This window comes from Peromyscus maniculatus, chromosome 5, assembly GCF_049852395.1.
Source record: "Peromyscus maniculatus bairdii isolate BWxNUB_F1_BW_parent chromosome 5, HU_Pman_BW_mat_3.1, whole genome shotgun sequence".
Classification (NCBI taxonomy): Eukaryota; Metazoa; Chordata; class Mammalia; order Rodentia; family Cricetidae; genus Peromyscus; species Peromyscus maniculatus.
The window spans coordinates 134,066,083-134,082,992 of NC_134856.1; the positions used below are offsets into that span (position 1 = coordinate 134,066,083).

At 45.1% G+C, this 16,910-nt stretch overlaps 1 protein-coding gene across 2 annotated transcripts in view; it reads right to left on the reverse strand.

Moving 5' to 3' along the window:
• Sptlc1 (serine palmitoyltransferase long chain base subunit 1) overlaps positions 1 to 10,292 on the reverse strand; it is a 46,758-nt gene extending 36,466 nt beyond the window's left edge. For both annotated transcript variants that reach the window (XM_006976838.4, XM_076573345.1), the window contains exons 1-5: positions 10,160 to 10,292; positions 8,579 to 8,686; positions 7,831 to 7,925; positions 2,075 to 2,168; positions 1,436 to 1,508 (exon numbers count right to left, since the gene is read on the reverse strand). In XM_006976838.4, coding sequence (XP_006976900.1) covers positions 1,436 to 1,508; positions 2,075 to 2,168; positions 7,831 to 7,925; positions 8,579 to 8,686; positions 10,160 to 10,216 — 427 coding nt within the window. In that variant the 5' untranslated portion in view covers positions 10,217 to 10,292. The remainder of the gene's footprint in view (positions 1 to 1,435; positions 1,509 to 2,074; positions 2,169 to 7,830; positions 7,926 to 8,578; positions 8,687 to 10,159) is intronic.
• Between the last annotated feature and the right edge of the window lie 6,618 nt (positions 10,293 to 16,910).

Below are 16,910 nucleotides of genomic sequence, written 5' to 3' on the forward strand. Positions count from 1 at the left end.
CGCTAACTGAAGAGCATCGAGTACTCAGAGGGAACTGGGCCTTTTTAACTGTATTTTCACAGCTCTGGAGAAATCTATCTCATCTGTCTTCCCAGATTAACTCCTAAGCAGCAGTCAGGGCCACACAAATAAAAACTACTACAGACTCTGAAGAAAGCAGCTTCTTTACTCTAGCAAACTCAGAGAGCAAGCCTCATAAATCAGATGGCAGCCACCAAGTCACAAAAAAGCAGCTTTTCCTGTTTTCTAGTCCTGTGCCAAGAAAACAAGTCCCTACCAGTGAAAAGCAAGCAAACCACACCGCTTGCCTTAGACCAGAGGGCAGGGGGAGGCTTGGGTCTGAGCTCAGTCCTCTGATCCTGCCATTTGAGCCTGGCTAGGAAGTTGGGACAGCGGGCCTAATTTCAGGGGAGAAATTCATGAACTGTGTGACGGAAGAGGAGGAGGAGGAGGAGGAGGACGAGGAGGAGGAGGAGGAGGAGGAGGAGGAGGAGGAGGAACTTCCTGAGCATCCCTTCTCTTCTAAAGAGTCGGGAGGATGGGAGGTAAGAATCTCTGAATTCTAGCTATAGCCTTCTGGGCACCAACCAACTCTCCTCATCTGTTCCAGCATGAAAAAGGCAACCACCAAACTAAGAAACAAAGGAAGGGTCTCTTTCATAAAAACATGTTCCCCACTGGGGTTATGACACAGAAAATGCAGAAATGGAAACAAGATAGTCTCCCAAGTCAGAAGGCTATTTCCAAGATTCAGCCCCCAGAACACTTCAAGTCCAGAAGCAAAGGGCACTGCACACACACAGTGAGGTCTCTGAAGGCTGAGTTGGGAAGCTCCTGGTAGTTGCTACCTTCCACCACTGAGGACTGAGTGAGCCTGTCCCGGGGTCTCACACACAAAGACACTGGGGACTCTCCACCTCCATTGCAGAAAGAAAAAAGCTACAACCACACCCCAGGAAATGTGTTCTCGCCTTTCTCCGTGGTACTCACTGCCCAGGGCTCTTGGCCTGCCCTGACTTCTGACCAGGTATGGCCTCTGTTAGCTCGTGCCAGTGGGCAGCAGGAAAGTGAGGTGTGAAGCCACCCGACCTGTGGGAACGGCACTGTCGCCTGCCCTTTCGTTCCACAACATGGTGACACTCGACACGGATCCCCACATTACTACAAACAGCAAGCCCCCAGCAGCTGGACCTTGCGCCCAACAACTGGCACGCACACCCCAAACAGTCTCTCCTATGCCGTCTGTCAGGACTCCTGCAGGAGAGCCTATCACTGCACATCCTCAGGCCCGACGGCTCTTCCCCTACAGTTCCCACCCACAACAAATGAAAATCAAGAAAGTGCACACACTCAGCTTGATGGGTAAGAATGCTTCCTAAGGAGCTCCAAACTCACACAGATCCTTCAAGGGAGTCTGAAAACGAATGTGACTTACCAAACGTGCCATAAAATCCTCGGGGTCCACAGGTACCCACACCATACTTCTTTAAAGACGCTAAAGCCGCGGCCTTCAGGGAAGCAAACACGCTGATGATTTCCTGTGTGTGATCCTGACGACCCTCGCTATTCTTGGACCTACACGCCCCCCCCCCCTTCTTCCCTGGAACTATGGCAAGTCCAACAAGTCCAGGCAACATGTTCCACTCTCAGACCCATAGTGCTCCTCTTCCCCTCTCCCACTTCCCCCGCTTTCTGGGAACTACAGCAATTCTAACAATTTAGGAAACAGACTGGAGCAATGGAGAGGTGACATTTGTCTACTTCTAAAAGCCCGACGACCACTAGGTTTTTCCTGAGGGTGTCTACAAGTCCCAATCCTGCAGGACTGAGCTGGGCAACTTCTGCAGGAAGCTGTTCCCTGACTACTACCCAGGTCTGGCTCCCGGGGTTCTCTGGCTGCCACTCACACTGAGCCCAGCAGACACTCTGCCCTGCATGGGCCAAGTCCGGACTCTGGTTCTGTCAGACACAGTAGCGTGAACCACTGTCCCTCTTGGATGACCCACACCTGTCTTTTACATCATTTCTGCAGCTAGCAGTGTCTTGTTCCACTTCAGAACTATGTGCTACTCACCTTAACCCGAGGGTTGGCCAGCAACCCAAGAAAATTGAAGGAGGCAAAGTTTACACATTGTTTTCCATTCACCACGATGTTGTGGGTTGGAGGGCTGGGGAGAGAGACAGAGTGGTTCACTTCAGGACCCATCTGGGCACAGGAGCAGGCACAGCACAACTACACAGTCATCCCACCTGCCTTGCTCTCCACCCCTTCCCTTCTTGCTTTTTGATAAGTTAGAATGGTGAATTAAAAGTCAACATCTTCCCATCAGGTCTGTTCTTTAATAAGCTCCTTGTACAACTTAAAAAAGAATAAGATGGTAGCGGGTGCTAGGAAGGAGAGCAGATGACTGGGGGTTGGGTCTCAGCACAGATATGGTGGCTTACACTACTTGTGGCTATAGCACCAGGAGATCTGATGCCCTCTTCTGGCCTTCACACTGCACACATGTGGTGTTCACATACACACTAAATACATACATTCACCTGGGCAAAAAAATCATACAAGGCCGGGTGGTGGTGGCGCACGCCTTTAATCCCAGCACTCGGGAGGCAGAGGCAGGTGGATCTTTGTGAGTTTGAGGCCAGCCTGGGCTACAGAGCGAGATCCAGGAAAGGCACCAAAACTACACAGAGAAACCGTGTCTCGGGGAAAAAAAAAAATCATACAAATAAATTAAGAATAATTCTAAATTTTTTTAAAAAGAAAAAGGAATGATAAATCTTTGATTTTATAACTTAAGAAGACAGTAGCTAAATAAAATGTCTAAAAACTAGAATAAAACCATCAGGGAAGAAACATAAAATGATCAAGATCAAAGGTAAGAACAGGGAAAGTGAGTTGTGATCTTAGAAAAGATGTTTTTTAAAATGTAACCTACAGCAACCCACTGAAATAACAACCCATTTCTAAGTTAATGCTCAGATGCTCTTTGAAAGAATTCCCCCACGCCCTCTGGTCACCCCTCATAAAAGAGTAAGAGTGGCCGGCTATACAGGAGCCAGATGTGCTGAGCCGGGAGGGGCTCGTGGGGAGACACGCGCGAGCCCTTTGCTGATGTCAGGCGGCAACACAACGTGACGGGACAGACAGTGCGAACAAACTGCTGTCGAGTGAGGAAGAGGACTGTGTCCTGGAGCTGTGGCTTCAGGTACGCTGCTGGCTGGCTGCGTCTGTGCTGAGCCAGAAAGGACTGGCACACTGCTCTCAGAGGCACTATTTATTGCTTTTTCAACAGAACTGGTAACTCATGAGAAAAGAGGAACAGAATTCTGGAAAGCTAGAGAAGGACAACCTGAAATCAATTCACAGTATTAACATATAAAATACAAGAAGACTCAGCACTTGGGAGGCAGAGGCAGGAGGAACTCTGAATTGGATGTTAGCCTGGTCTACATAGTGATTTCCAGGCCAGCCTGGGCTACAGAGAGACCCTGTCTTAAGAAAACAAAACAAAGCAAAAGAAAAAGCCCCACAGAAATATGAAAGAGCACATAAGCACACAGAGAGCAGGGAAAAGTTAAAAGCACAGTGAGCAGATGTCCCAGAAGGAAGGAGTGAGGAAAGACAAAAGCAAGTAGAGACACATGGCAGATGGGGGAGGTGGTCACCTCTGTCACTCATTTGTCAGCCAAGCAGACAGGAAATGTCTGAGATGAAATACCTGAGCAACAATAAAATGCTTGATGCAATGGATGCAAGATACCCTGAAATAAAGCAAACCTTTGCTTTATTGTAAAATACTAAAAATATGTTATAATGTTCAGTACTATAAAACAGTGGTATTTTCTTTTTATTTTGGAACAGGGCCTCACTTTGTAGCTCACAATAGTCTCAAATTTACTATATAGCTCAGGCTGCCCTTGAGTTCCTGAACCTCTTCCTGTCTCTGCCTTCCAAGTGCTATGATTGGCTACAGCTGTGAGCCACCACATCCAGCAACTGTGTCTTCTAATATACAATATGGGCAAAATATCTGCAACAGCCTAAAAGACACAAAGCAAATCTCAGCAAGGACACAAGAATTGTTCAGAAAGGAAAACACTTTCCAACAACAAAGCGATGAATCACTAAAAAGACAGTTCAAGCAAAGCAATGTTCTTGGTTTAAGAAAGAAAAAAAAATTCAAAAAATCAAAATGAAAAATTGGGAATACACAGGTATCAGAAGCATGTTTTAAGGGCTGGTGATGGCTCAGTGGTCAAGGTGCTTACCACAAAGCCTGATGACCTGAGTCCAGTCCCTGGGACTGACTCCTGAAAGCTGTCCTCTGACCTCCACAGGCATGCTGTGGCACGCACGCAGATACACACATACATAAAACGTAATAAAAATATTGTTTCAAAGTGTCTAACTCTTTTTATAGCACACATTAAAAGCAGGGGCTACAGCTGGACAGACCTTAGAAAGAACTTACATCCCCGAACAGAGATCATTACCCCTTATCTACACTTCCGAAAGCTTTAAAGCAACACAACTCTTTAGGTGCTAACCCATCCTAAGCAGAGAGGAGGTGGCAGTGATGTGCCTTTCCCAGGCCACAGCACAGTGCTCTCTTATGTGAGAAGTAAACACAGTGTCTTTCAAAATCTACAAAATTCTGAATGTCTGCTCCTAAGATATCAGAAAAAAAGACCAAATAACTACTAGAAAAAGTAAACACGTATAACTGAGTTCAACTAAATTAGTGAATTATAAAAATGCAAAAAGAAGGCAAATCCCAAGTATGACTCAATTTACTAAACACAGATGCAGAAATGACCCTGGATAAAGTTCAGCATGGATATTTAAACTCTCAAAACCAAGATCAGAAGGAGATAGAATTGATAAGACTCTCCATCTGAAATATGTAGATAACAAGGAGGACAATGGAGGCATTCTCTTTAAGAACAGAAACCAAAGCTGCTTAGTATTTTCTTACTGCCCAACTTATCACAAAAGGCCACACTGTTGTACTGAGGCCACTTACATAAACAAAAACAGTCACACCATCACCTGCAAGGCCCTGCATCACCTCACATACAGACAGACTCCAGACTCATGAAACTACTGAACTGTCGGTGGGGATGATCTACAATGTGTAATAAAACACAGGCAGGCAGAGACCAAGGGAACCTGGCATGCTGACAGCCACAGAGTAGATTATAGACCAACAGCTAGCAGGCCATGCTCCAGTTTCTTCCAGTGTCAAAGTGGAGAAACCATACGCAAAGGTGAATTCCAGTCACTTTTTCTTTTCTTCTTTTGGTTTTTCGAGATTTCTCTATGTACCCATGGCTGTCCTGGAACTCGCTCTATAGACCAGGCTGGCCTAGAACCCACAGAGATCCATCTGCCTCTGTTCCCAGAGCGCTGGGATTAAAAGCAGCACCATCACCATCCAGAATTCCAGACTCTAAGGAACTTAAAAGACACTCTAAAACTGACAGAAGCAAATAAAGAACAGAGTCTCAGCCACCTCAGGGAGGGAGGGGTCATACAGCACGGATGGCCCGAGGGACTGAGCTTAGTAAAATGAGCTAGACACAAACCACACTTTGCATCATTTCTTTCATATGAGATACCGAGACTAGCCTAGTCTGCACAGAGGGTAGATGAACACTGTCAGGGATGTCCCTAGGCAGGGACGGGGGGCAGGAAGGAAAAGGCTTGGGATTTACTTTAGGAGGGAAGAAAATGTTCTAGAATTAGATAGTGGTAATAGTGGCACACAGCTCTACAAATACAATAAAACTTACTTATTTTAATTGAATATTTTAAAAGAATTAATTTTATTCTATGTGGATGCTCAGTAACGCTTGTTTTCAAAGAATAAAACTAACATAAGTAACACTTTCATGTCACACAGTATGGAAGCAAACAGTATTATATCAGCAGCAGTAAGACTCAGTTTATCAACATCAAAAAAACCATGCTCAAGACAAGGTCCTAGATCAGTGGGACAATGCCTGTCTAGCACACATGGCCCAGATTCCATTCCAAGCACCACAACTATTGGTAAAATCACCAATAGTGATTTTTTATAGTCATAGGCTGGGGATATGGCTCAGCAGTGAACAGCCTCCATTATGAAGACCAGAGTCCAGATCCCAGCATCCTTGTTGGGCGGCTTACAAATGCCTGCCATTTTAGCTCCAAGGGACCCAAAAACCTCTTCTGGCCTCCACAGGCACCCCCCCACCCACACACACGCTTTTGCACATTCTCTCTCTTTCCCATATGTGTGCGTGTGCACGCGTGCGCGCGCGCATATACACACACACACACACACACAACTAATCAAACTGAAAAACTTTAAAACTAACTACTGTGTTGCCTCTTCCTAGTTCTCTACCACTGAGCTACAAAAACAGCTCATTTGTTATTATTATTGTTTTAAATATTTTTTGGAGACAGGCTGCTTTGAACTCACTCTATAGCTTAGGCAGAGCTTGAACTTGAGATGTACCTGACTCAGCCTCCTGAATAGCTGGAATTCCTACACCACCAGGCCTGGACTCTTGTAGCTTTTGTAAACAATGTACATAATGCTTTTGGTTTTAATAAAAATTGTTGAAAAAAAAAGAATGGATAGTGAGGATCAGCAGAGTATAGGAGTGCGAAATAAACACAAACTTAAGCATACAACATATTTCAGACTCTCAGGAGTCTGTCTGTATTCTAATAACATAAAGGAGAAAATTTTAAAAAGGCCTGGAACAGTCAAGTGCCTATAACCCTAGTGCTGGGCTCAGACAGGAGGACCACCGGGTCAGGCAGCCTAGCCAAACACCAGTGACAGTGTTACAAGCAGGAGACATGGTCTCGAGAGAGTAAGGCAAAGAGCTGCAGGGAAAGACACTCAACCACTGGCCTCCAAACATCTGCATATGTGAGCACCGAGTGTGTGTGCCTTACCTGCTTCCCACTTGGGGAGAGACAGAGAGAGGAAGGAGAAAAAGGAGAGGGAGAGGAAAGGAGGGGCCAGTATTTTCAAGCCCACAGATAAGATTATAAGGCTACTCTGAGCAGCAGGAGCGGGACAGAGGGTTCTAGAGGAAAAAAGAAAAGAAACCTAACGGCTAACATGACTGAACAATGGAGGTGTAGAGTCCTGGAGGAAGAGACAGTGGACTGCAAACTACCACAGAGAACCGAAAAGTAAACTAAGGATGACGTTTAACTCTAGAAAAAAGAAAAGTATATGAGAAAGGAAGTGTAGTCACACGGATGGGCCTCTTTAATGGCCAGAGTCAGAGAACTGAAGCAGTTTACAATCTCCAGACACGTGACATTGCAATTAACAAGGAGGGGAGGAACAAGGCTGGTGCATGCAGCTGAGCTGGGTGCACAGGGGCACTTCAGGCTCTTGAGGCTAGCCCAGGTGCTGAGGCACAGTCGAGGGCCACAGCAGGCCAGCGTACCCGCTCTAGAGCACCCTTTCCTATGCTGCAGTCCTGGGGACAGAGGGGACAGCTGTGTTTAGAGGCAGTCTGTAGTCCGACCACCCAACAAAAAATAAAAACTCACAGCAAGAGGAATCAAGAAACAACAGAGCGCAAGTTAGGGGAAGAAAGATTTGTTTTTAAGGAAAAACAAGAAGATAAGCTGCAATGCCCAAATCAGAGTTTAAAAGATTCCCAGACCATCCCTTGAAGAAAATTCTACATTGAAAAGTACAGTGGTTTCTCAAAGAAATGTCTTCATTCAGCAAGGGAACACCACACTTCACACGCTTGGCAACAGAACCAAAGCCAGGTCAAGCCCTTCAAACAGTGAGCCAAGCAAGTCACCCGGAAACGATGTTGTAGTTGAGGGCGGGGTGGTTTTTCGAGACAGGAGGGACGAGGGGTTCTGGCTGCCACTCTTCAATCAGTTCTTCCTTTTCCTACAGAAGAAAGGAAGTTACAGTGTGGCGCAACACAAGTCACCTCACGCCATCTCTGCTGATCCTAACCGCAGCGCTATGCACAGCGCACCACAGAACGCCCCGCCAGCTGTTGTGGACCTCCAACCCCTGCCAGCTGTTGTGGAGAACAAAGGCCATCCTTCTTGAGTTCTGAGGATTTACCACCATCACCTCTTCCCTTATTACAGCTCATACCTTTTTTTTTTTTCATGCAGTTCTGGGTAACTTGACAATCTAAAAATCTCATTTCAATGCTTGGGATTTCTTCCATCTCCCCACACATAACACATCAAAATTCTCCTTGAGATGTGGGTATTTCCAACCCTGAATCCCCTTTCTGAAGACCACATGGAGACCCCTCCTTAGGCCTCAGGGACAACTCATACAACCTGTGTGTAGACACTGGAGTCCAGCAGCTGCTCAGGCGCCCCAGAAACCATCTACTTGGGGCTGCTATCTCCTCCAGGGTGGCTTTATCCAACTTTCCTCAAATTCTGTCCACTCTGATGTTCCGTACTCCCTGCCCTCCTTACATTCAACATTTTAACACACTGCAGAGTACAGTTTCGCTCCACTTTAGAAAGATGATGGAGCTGCCACATACCTTGAATAAAACAAGTATCATTTCTTACCTTGGCTGTAAGATCAGACCGCTCCTGCAACTTGTAGGTTTTAGAGAAAACCAGTCTGATTATCCAAAGTATTAGAATTCCTTCCAGAATAAGATGGTATGCTGGAGCCTGCGAGGAAGCAAAGCAAAGACGGAAAAGAAACCAAAGAAGTCACTTCAAAGGTTGCAGGGAAACTGAGTCCACCCCAGTGCTGCCTCTCCTGACGTCACACTATCACCACACACACCTGCTGCAGGGCTTCTTTAATGGCTCCACGAGCCTTTCCCACCTCAACAACTGGCAGTTACTCCACCACATGAGAAACCCCTAATGCTTCAGCCTTGAAACCTTTCACTAAGGACAATGGAAAGAGGTAAGATGACACAGAACCCCAACACTTAAAACATCTCTATCTTATCTTTCAGATAATTTACACTTTTATTGGCAGGAAATGACTAAGAAAACAGCACACCTAAACACACCCTCTATCACTTCTGCCCACCCATGGATAGTTAACAAAACTATGTGGAAACCAGCTTCCACAATTAGTCAAGTTTTGCACCTTACTATATTTTCAGTCCCCTGCTAAATCTCCTTAGATCTTAGACAATGCAGTGTGGTTGGCAGTAACAAATACTTAAAGGAAATTGATTCTTTCCTATCATGTTACCCAAAGGATGCCAACCTGTCTCATGTTGATAGGCACAAAAATCTTTATTTAATTTTTTTATTAATTTATTTTTATTTTATATATATATGGGTATTCTATACAGAAAAATTCCAGATAGCTCTTGTAATGGAGCATTGTCATTACCCATAAGCAGCAACTTTTGATAACGTTATCAAATGAAGTGAAACCCACTGCTAACTAACATGAGCTCTCTGTGCACCGGGATTTATCTGCTTGCTCACAACACGATCTCCAGGCTTCAGATCTGTGTGGTCCAATACATAGCCACTAGTCATATATGGCCACCGACATTCACATTAAAGTGCAATTACAAATTCATTGCCACTGCCTATTACCACGTGGCGTTAGCGACTGTCGTATTGAAGAGTCCCTGAGATAGAAGACACATAAGTTCTGTAGGACGTAGCAGAGAAGCTCAGTTGTTCAATAAAGCAGCTTTCTCCCAAGACTGACATTTGGATTTCATATTTTCTTAAAAAAACAAAACCACCCTAACCCTTCAACTATTCTTTAAAAATTCTTCAAAACGTTATACGTTTATAACATAGAAATTGTGGGCAAAAGAATGGCTACTCAATTTTCATAAATTCCCAATTACTCTGTTTTTCTAAACCACTCTCCCCCGCCATGGGCAAAGTTGACTGTTTATGAGAAGGCATTCGCCCCACCTATAGCCGCCCACTCCCACAAACCCGGTCTCGCCGTCAGTTCCAACTGTGGCTTTGAGGACTTGCGTGTCCCCGGCACCCCTCCCAAGTGCTGCTTTCCGGAGTCCTGCCCGACTCCAGGAGGCCAGGACAGCCGAGACTCCGTTCCCCGTGCGCCCCGGGAACAGGAAGCACCGCGGAGCCTGGGCTCGGGTCGCTAGGCCCTGCCCGGGGGCTCCCGGGAGGCTCCGGCGATGGACGCACCTCATACAGCGCCTGCACCATCTCCACCAGCACCCACTGCTCCGCCACTGTCGCCATGGTCAGCCACCCGGCTTCCGGCAGGCGGGTCACAGCGCGAGTCAAATAGGGCGCGGCGCGGACTAGTGACGTCGCGAAGCCTCGGGGGCGGGGCCGGAAGTTGCGCATCCGCTCCTCACACTGTTGGTTTTTCGTGGACGGGCGGTGAAGACGGTTGATCTGAGCTCCTGAGATTTGAACAGGGTCCTGCTGTGCACTTTGTGTTGAGAGAATAAGCACGTGGCCTTTGTTCTTGACGGTCGGCTGTGCGCAGGGTTATTAAGATGAACGAAATCTGCCCGGGCGAGGTGGCGCACGCCTTTAACCCAATTTGAGAGGCAGAGGAAAGCTGATCTCCGGAGTTCTAGCCTGCTCTACATGGCCAGCTCCAAGCCAGCCAGGGATACACAGTGAGACCCTGTCTCAAAACACAAGCACACAAACAAAAACCAACAACAAAATAATTAAAACAACAGGCAGGAAATATACCCTTCCCTTTTAATGACAAGCAATCCAGTCATGCAGCATTATTAAAATAACCCACAGAAATCTACGCAGTTGGTTCCTCAGGGCGAGTTGGAAGTCATAATTTCATAGTGTGGGTATGTCTAGCTATTCTCGTGGCGAAGTACAGTCAAAAAGCTGCTATGAACATTTAGATACCAAGTTTTATGTGCACACCAATTTACATTTCTTGAGACTTGTCCAGAAGTGCTATTGGTACAGCAATTGTATTTAAAAGGGGGAGAGAAGTAAATTGGGGCTGGAGAGATAGCTCAGTCAGTACAGAGGACCAGAGTTCAATCCTCAGCACCCATGTAAGCAAAAAATGAAGATCCTAGCTCTGGGGAGGTGGAGAAAACAAACCCCTGGGGTTCTCTGAAGGAGACCCCTGAACCGTAGGAGCTTCCTACTGGACCCCAGAGGAAACCCCACAAACCACACCCGAACACCTGTTTTCACAGAGAGAGCCTTTATTAAACAGGAAGAAAACAGCAGCAAATGACCTTGCAGGTGTCATTTTTAAGAGGAGGAAAAGGGGAGGTCTGTTAGAATGGGCTAGGATGTGGTGTTAAGGAGATAGGGGAGGGAAGGGGGCGGAGTAAAGGGGTAGAGGTATTTGTCCCCAGAGGGACAGAGGACTGCCTCTGGATAGAGAGGAGACAGACATGGCAGGCACATAGGAAAACGGAAGTTTATAAAGGTAAAAGGGGAAACCCCGTGTTAGGATGAGGTGCTTAATTTTAATTGGGCATGTTAATGAGGTGAATCAAACAGGGCTTTTGATTGCTAGACTTTGGTAGTCAGCCTCAGGAGGAGGAAGTGGCCAAAAAGGGAATAGGCCTCAGTGGCAGCCTTTAGGAAAGTAATCTAACGCTTTTAGCAGGGCAGAGGGAATGGGGGAGAAGGACAAGGCTTTCCAGAGCCACAGGCTCGAGTGGGCCAGTGTCCCTTCACTCTCTGGGTCAGGCACCCTAGCCCACTTGGTGAGATCCAGGCCAGAGACAGCCCCTGTCTCAAAAAACAAGGTGCATGGCTCTCGAGGAAGGATGCCCAAGACTGTCCTCGGGTCTCCACACATACACACACATACTGGTACATACCGACCCTCACCTGCACAAACATCCAAACTGTTTTCCACAATGACTATACCAGTTTTTGCATTTCTGCTAGTAATACTATTCAGTTTCTCTCCACCCTCACTAGGATTTGTCACTTTTCAAAACTTTGACCATTCTTACAAGTGTGTGTTTATATCTCATTTTGGTTTAATTTGTTAGTTTTTAACTAGACAGTGATACTGAAACTTCTATATATGTTTATTTGACATCAAATAAAGCATTGGATTTTTTTCCCCTTTTTTAAGATTTATTTATGTGTTTCGGTAGTTTGCCTGCATGCATGTATGTTCCCCACATGTACCTGGTACCTGTGGAGGCCAGAAGAGGGCGCTGGGTTCCCTGGAATTGGAGTTCCATATGGTTATGCTATGTGGGTACTGGGAACTGAACCTGGGTCCTCTGCAAGAACAGCAAGTGCTCTTCATTGCTTGAACTATCTCTCTATCCCCCTAACTAAATCTACTCTTTGCTGAAATGTCTATTCGTGTCTTTTCTCCATTTTCCAGTTGGATTATTTCTGTTTTGCTGTTCTGTTTTGAGAATTCTTTGTATAATTCTAGATACTAGGCTATTGGTTGGATATGTAGTAGAGTGAATATTTGTATCTCCAAACCTGATTTTAGTGTAGTGATGCTATGGCTGAATATCTCCTCCAAACTCAAGTTGAAATTGAGTTGGCTTTGTAAGATATTAAGAGGTAGGACCTTGAAGACAAGATTATGTATGAAGGCTCCATGCTCATAAATGGATTAATACTATTACCGTGAGAGCAGATTAGTTCTCACAGTAGCAGCTTTGTCTGCACTTGTCACGTGATGGCCTCTGGCAGGTTGTGGGGCAGTAGTAAGGCTCTCATCAGATCCTAGCAATTTCCTCCCTTTATAAATTAGTCTCTGTGTGTGGGGGGGGCGGGAAGACAGATGATTTGGGGAGCTTGGGGCTTTGGGAGGTGATCAGACCATGAGAGTGGAGCCCTCACACTTGGGACCAATGCTTTTAGAAAAGAGACCTCAGAGAGTTCCCCTGTCTCCTCCCCGCCTTGGCAACTACCACCTCACTTTAAGAATTTAGTTAGACAGCTCATACACAGTGCCATCTAGTACTTTCTCTTATCATTTGCTTAATTAGAATTATGTACTCAATCTCAACTATATACTATATATACTATAGTATAGGACAAGACTCCTTATTTTAAGGCTGATATCCTTGTGTGTACACCACATTTTCTTTCTCTGTTCATATGTTTATGGGCCTCTAGATGACTTTTAGCTCTTTGCTGTTATGTACAATATTGAGCAATATTGTTATGTACTTTTTTTTTTTTTTTTTTGGTTTTTCGAGACAGGGTTTCTCTTGTGTAGCTTTGCGCCTTTCCTGGAACTCACTTGGTAGCCCAGGCTGGCCTCGAACTCACAGAGATCTGCCTGTCTCTGCCTCCCGAGTGCTGGGATTAAAGGCGTGCGCCACCACCGCCCGGCTTTTTTTTTTTTTGTGTGTGTGTGTGTGTGTGTGTGTGTGTGTGTGTGTGTGTGTGTGTGTGTTCTGTACTTTTTAAGCAGGGTCTTGCATAGTGTAGGGTGGCCTCGAACTCCCCATGTAACCAAGCATGACCTTGACCTCCGGGTACTTCCTGCCTCTGTGTACTGTGTGCTGGAATTACAGGCATGAACCACCACACCTGAGTCAAACCCAGAGAGCTTCATGGATGGTAGGCAACCACTTTACCAACTAAATTGAACCATGGTCCACTACATGTTTTGAATTTTAAAAAATTACACCTCCCCCCCCCCGTGTGTGTGTGTGTGTGTGTGTGTGTGTGTGTGTGTGTGTGTGTATGTATGTGTGTTTGTGTGTACAAGAGTCTGTTTTCTCCTACTATGTGGGACCCAAGAATCTAACTTGGGTCTTTAGGCTTACCCACTAAGCCATCTTACTGGCCCCCAAATATGACTATTCATACACCCGTGTGAGCTGTCTTTTTCTTCTCCAGTGCTAGAGACTGAATCAGACTCACACGGACAGGCAAATGCCCTAGCACTGAGCTAACTGAATTGTTTTGTTACACCTTAGTTGGATGGTATTTCTCCCTTAGGAAATGTTGGTTACTTTCTCACTGCTGTGACAAGTAGCCAGCAGAAGCCGTTTGAGGAGAGAAGGATTTCTCTCGGCTCACAGTTTGCAGATACAGTCCATCATGGGAGGGAGGCATGGCAGCAGGAGTGTGCAGCGGCTGATAGCATCGTGTCCACAGTCAGGAAGCGGAGGTGAAAGCTGGTGCGCAGCTTGTTTACTCCTTTGTCCTTTCTGTTCAGTCCAGGATCCCAGCCCACGGCCCACACGCATGGTGGCTGCCTCACTTAAACCTCTCTTGAAATGCTCCATAGGCAGAAGTTTCTGTCCTGCCAGCAACTGCCAAATACCCAGCAGCCTCTTCCCAAATAATTGACTCAGAGGATTAATATTACGTATGAATGCTTGGCAGGTAGGTCAGGCTTCTTACTAACTAGCTCTTACACTTAAATTAACCCATAATTCTTATCTATGTTTAGCATGTGGCTTGGTACCTTTTCTCAGTACAGCAGTCTCATCTTGTTTCCTCTGTGTCTGGCTGGTGACTTTTCAGACTCAGTCCTTCCTCATCTCATTCTCAGTTTGGCTTTCCCACCTGTCTTTATTCTGTTCAGCTATTGGCCGGTTAGCTTGTTTATTAAACCAATCATAGCAGCATGTATTCACACGCTGTACAGAAGGATTATTCCACAACAATGCCCTCTTAGCCATGCCCACTCGTGTGTGTCCTAGGTGATTCAAAGTCAAGTTGACAATGCACCTTAACCATCACAAGTTCATTCCTTGTCCGCTTGATAGGCCAGCATGTTACTTTTAAATCCTAATATCCTACCCTGGTCCTCAAAGACCCATTTCCATCTAATAAGGCATAGTCCATTCACTACCAGCTTTCTAGGAGTGAAATCACTGGCTTATGTGGTAACTCTGTATTCACACTTAATGAAATGTAAACGTTTTGAAAACATGATTGGGCCACTTTGTATCCCCAAAGGCAGCATTTGAGGCGGACAGATGCTACATATGCCACGTGTTTCACCTCAGATCTAATGTATGTATTTGCTCCCTTTTTATTGAAATATTGCTCTATACAACTAAACCTTCAACTTACGTGGCAAGAAATGGTAGAAAACAGCGTGTTTGAACAGTCATCAAATAGCAGTTTGTTAAATCCTTGAATTCACTGACATCTCTTAAGTGTGTTCTTAGACTATTGCAGCATGCATCTACAGCACACACCCACATGTTAGCAAACCCTGCTTTCTGGCACTGTATTGAGTGTTCTACCGGTGGCAGGCATCCTGGAAGTGCTGTGTCATGGCTGTGATTGCATTTCCATAATGACTAATGATGCTGTGTGTCTTGTTTGAACTTGCATAGTGAGTAGATACACAACTTTCTTCATCATTGTTGAATTACTCTTAACATATCTTAGATGATTTCTTCTCATTTACCCTTCCTTCCTCTATTTCAAAATGGCTGTTAAAATATTTTGCTTCTTCCAAGTTTACCTTATATGCTTCTCAAGTTTACATTCTGCTTCAGTTCCCTTCTCCTTCTGTTTTGTACCACACACGATTGGTCCATAATTCATCTTTTAGTCATTGTTATTATGTTACTCAACCATGTAGTTTTCAGAGATTTAGGATGTATTTTTTGTTATTGAAATGCTTCAGGGTCTCTTGTTTATGATACTCAATTCTTTTGTAAGACTACTTTTTCCTCTTCACTTACCATCCAACCAACATCCTGAGTACCCACTGTAAGTCTGTTTGAAGAAAGAGGAGGGGAAAAAATAAACAGTGAGTCAAAAATCTTCCTGAACGGAATACTCTCCCAGAGGGACCTACACACAAACCAGATAGAATATATTAAGTCCCAAGAAATGCTAGAGAGAAAAACACAAAAGAAGAATGTGGAATTGAAGTCATTGTGGTGGTTTGAATAAGAATGGTCCCCATAGGCTCATGTATTTGAATATTTAGTCATCAGGGAATGGCACTTTTTGAGAAGGATTAGGAGGTGTGGCCTTGATGAAGTGGGTGTGATCTTATTAGAGAGTGTGTCACTAGGGGTAGGCTTCAAAAGCCCACACTAAGCCCAGCATCTCTCTCTGCCTGTGGATCAGGATGTAAGGGTCTCAGATACTGCTCAAGTGCTTGTCCGTGTGCCACCATGCTCCCCACCTGATGATAATGGACTAACCCTCTGACACTGTAAGTAAACTCCCAATTAAATGCTTTCTTTGCTAAGAGTTGCCTTGGTCATGGTGTCTCTTTACAGCAAGAGAACAGTGACTAAGAGACATTATAAGGCACATATGACAAAAAAAAAAAGCCTTTCAGGAAAGCTGGCAGATGGAAATGATTGGGCTAGCCTGGGAGATATGCAATGGATCTTCTTGTCATTTTTACACTGCCTGCCTCAAGTGTCTCAGTGTCTATGGACTTTGCAGACAGAAGGGACAGTGGTAGGAAAGACCATGGTTGGAGATTTCCTTGAGTGTCCAAGAAAGTGAGGACAGTTGGCAGTGCATGATGGGAGTGAACCAGAGTGAGCGAGGTAAGCAGTGAGGGTTGGTGAGAAGCAGGTCTCTGGGGCTTGTGGGTCCCCAATAACTCTGCTTTCAATGGTGCGAGAGCTGCTGGGGTTTCTGAAGAGCTGTGACATGCTCTGACATCATTTTCCCAGGATGCTTTGCCTGTTATGTAGAAAATCTACCATCAGGAACAGTGTTAGAAGCAGTGCTTAAATCTAGAAATTTAATCACTTTATAATTAATTTAGTATTAAATCTAGAAATTTAGTTAACCAGAGTCCATCTGGAACATGAGAAACACTGTTGATCATAGAAAGCATAATACACAGCTCTACTGTGCCTCATACATTTGTAATGGGCCCCTCTTGTGACCTACTCCAAGTTTTAATTTTTTTTAATCTTAAACATTTTTAAATATTTATTTAAAAAAATAAAACTTTTGTTTTTGAAACATCCAAACTGTGAATAGCACTACACTGCAAGATTCC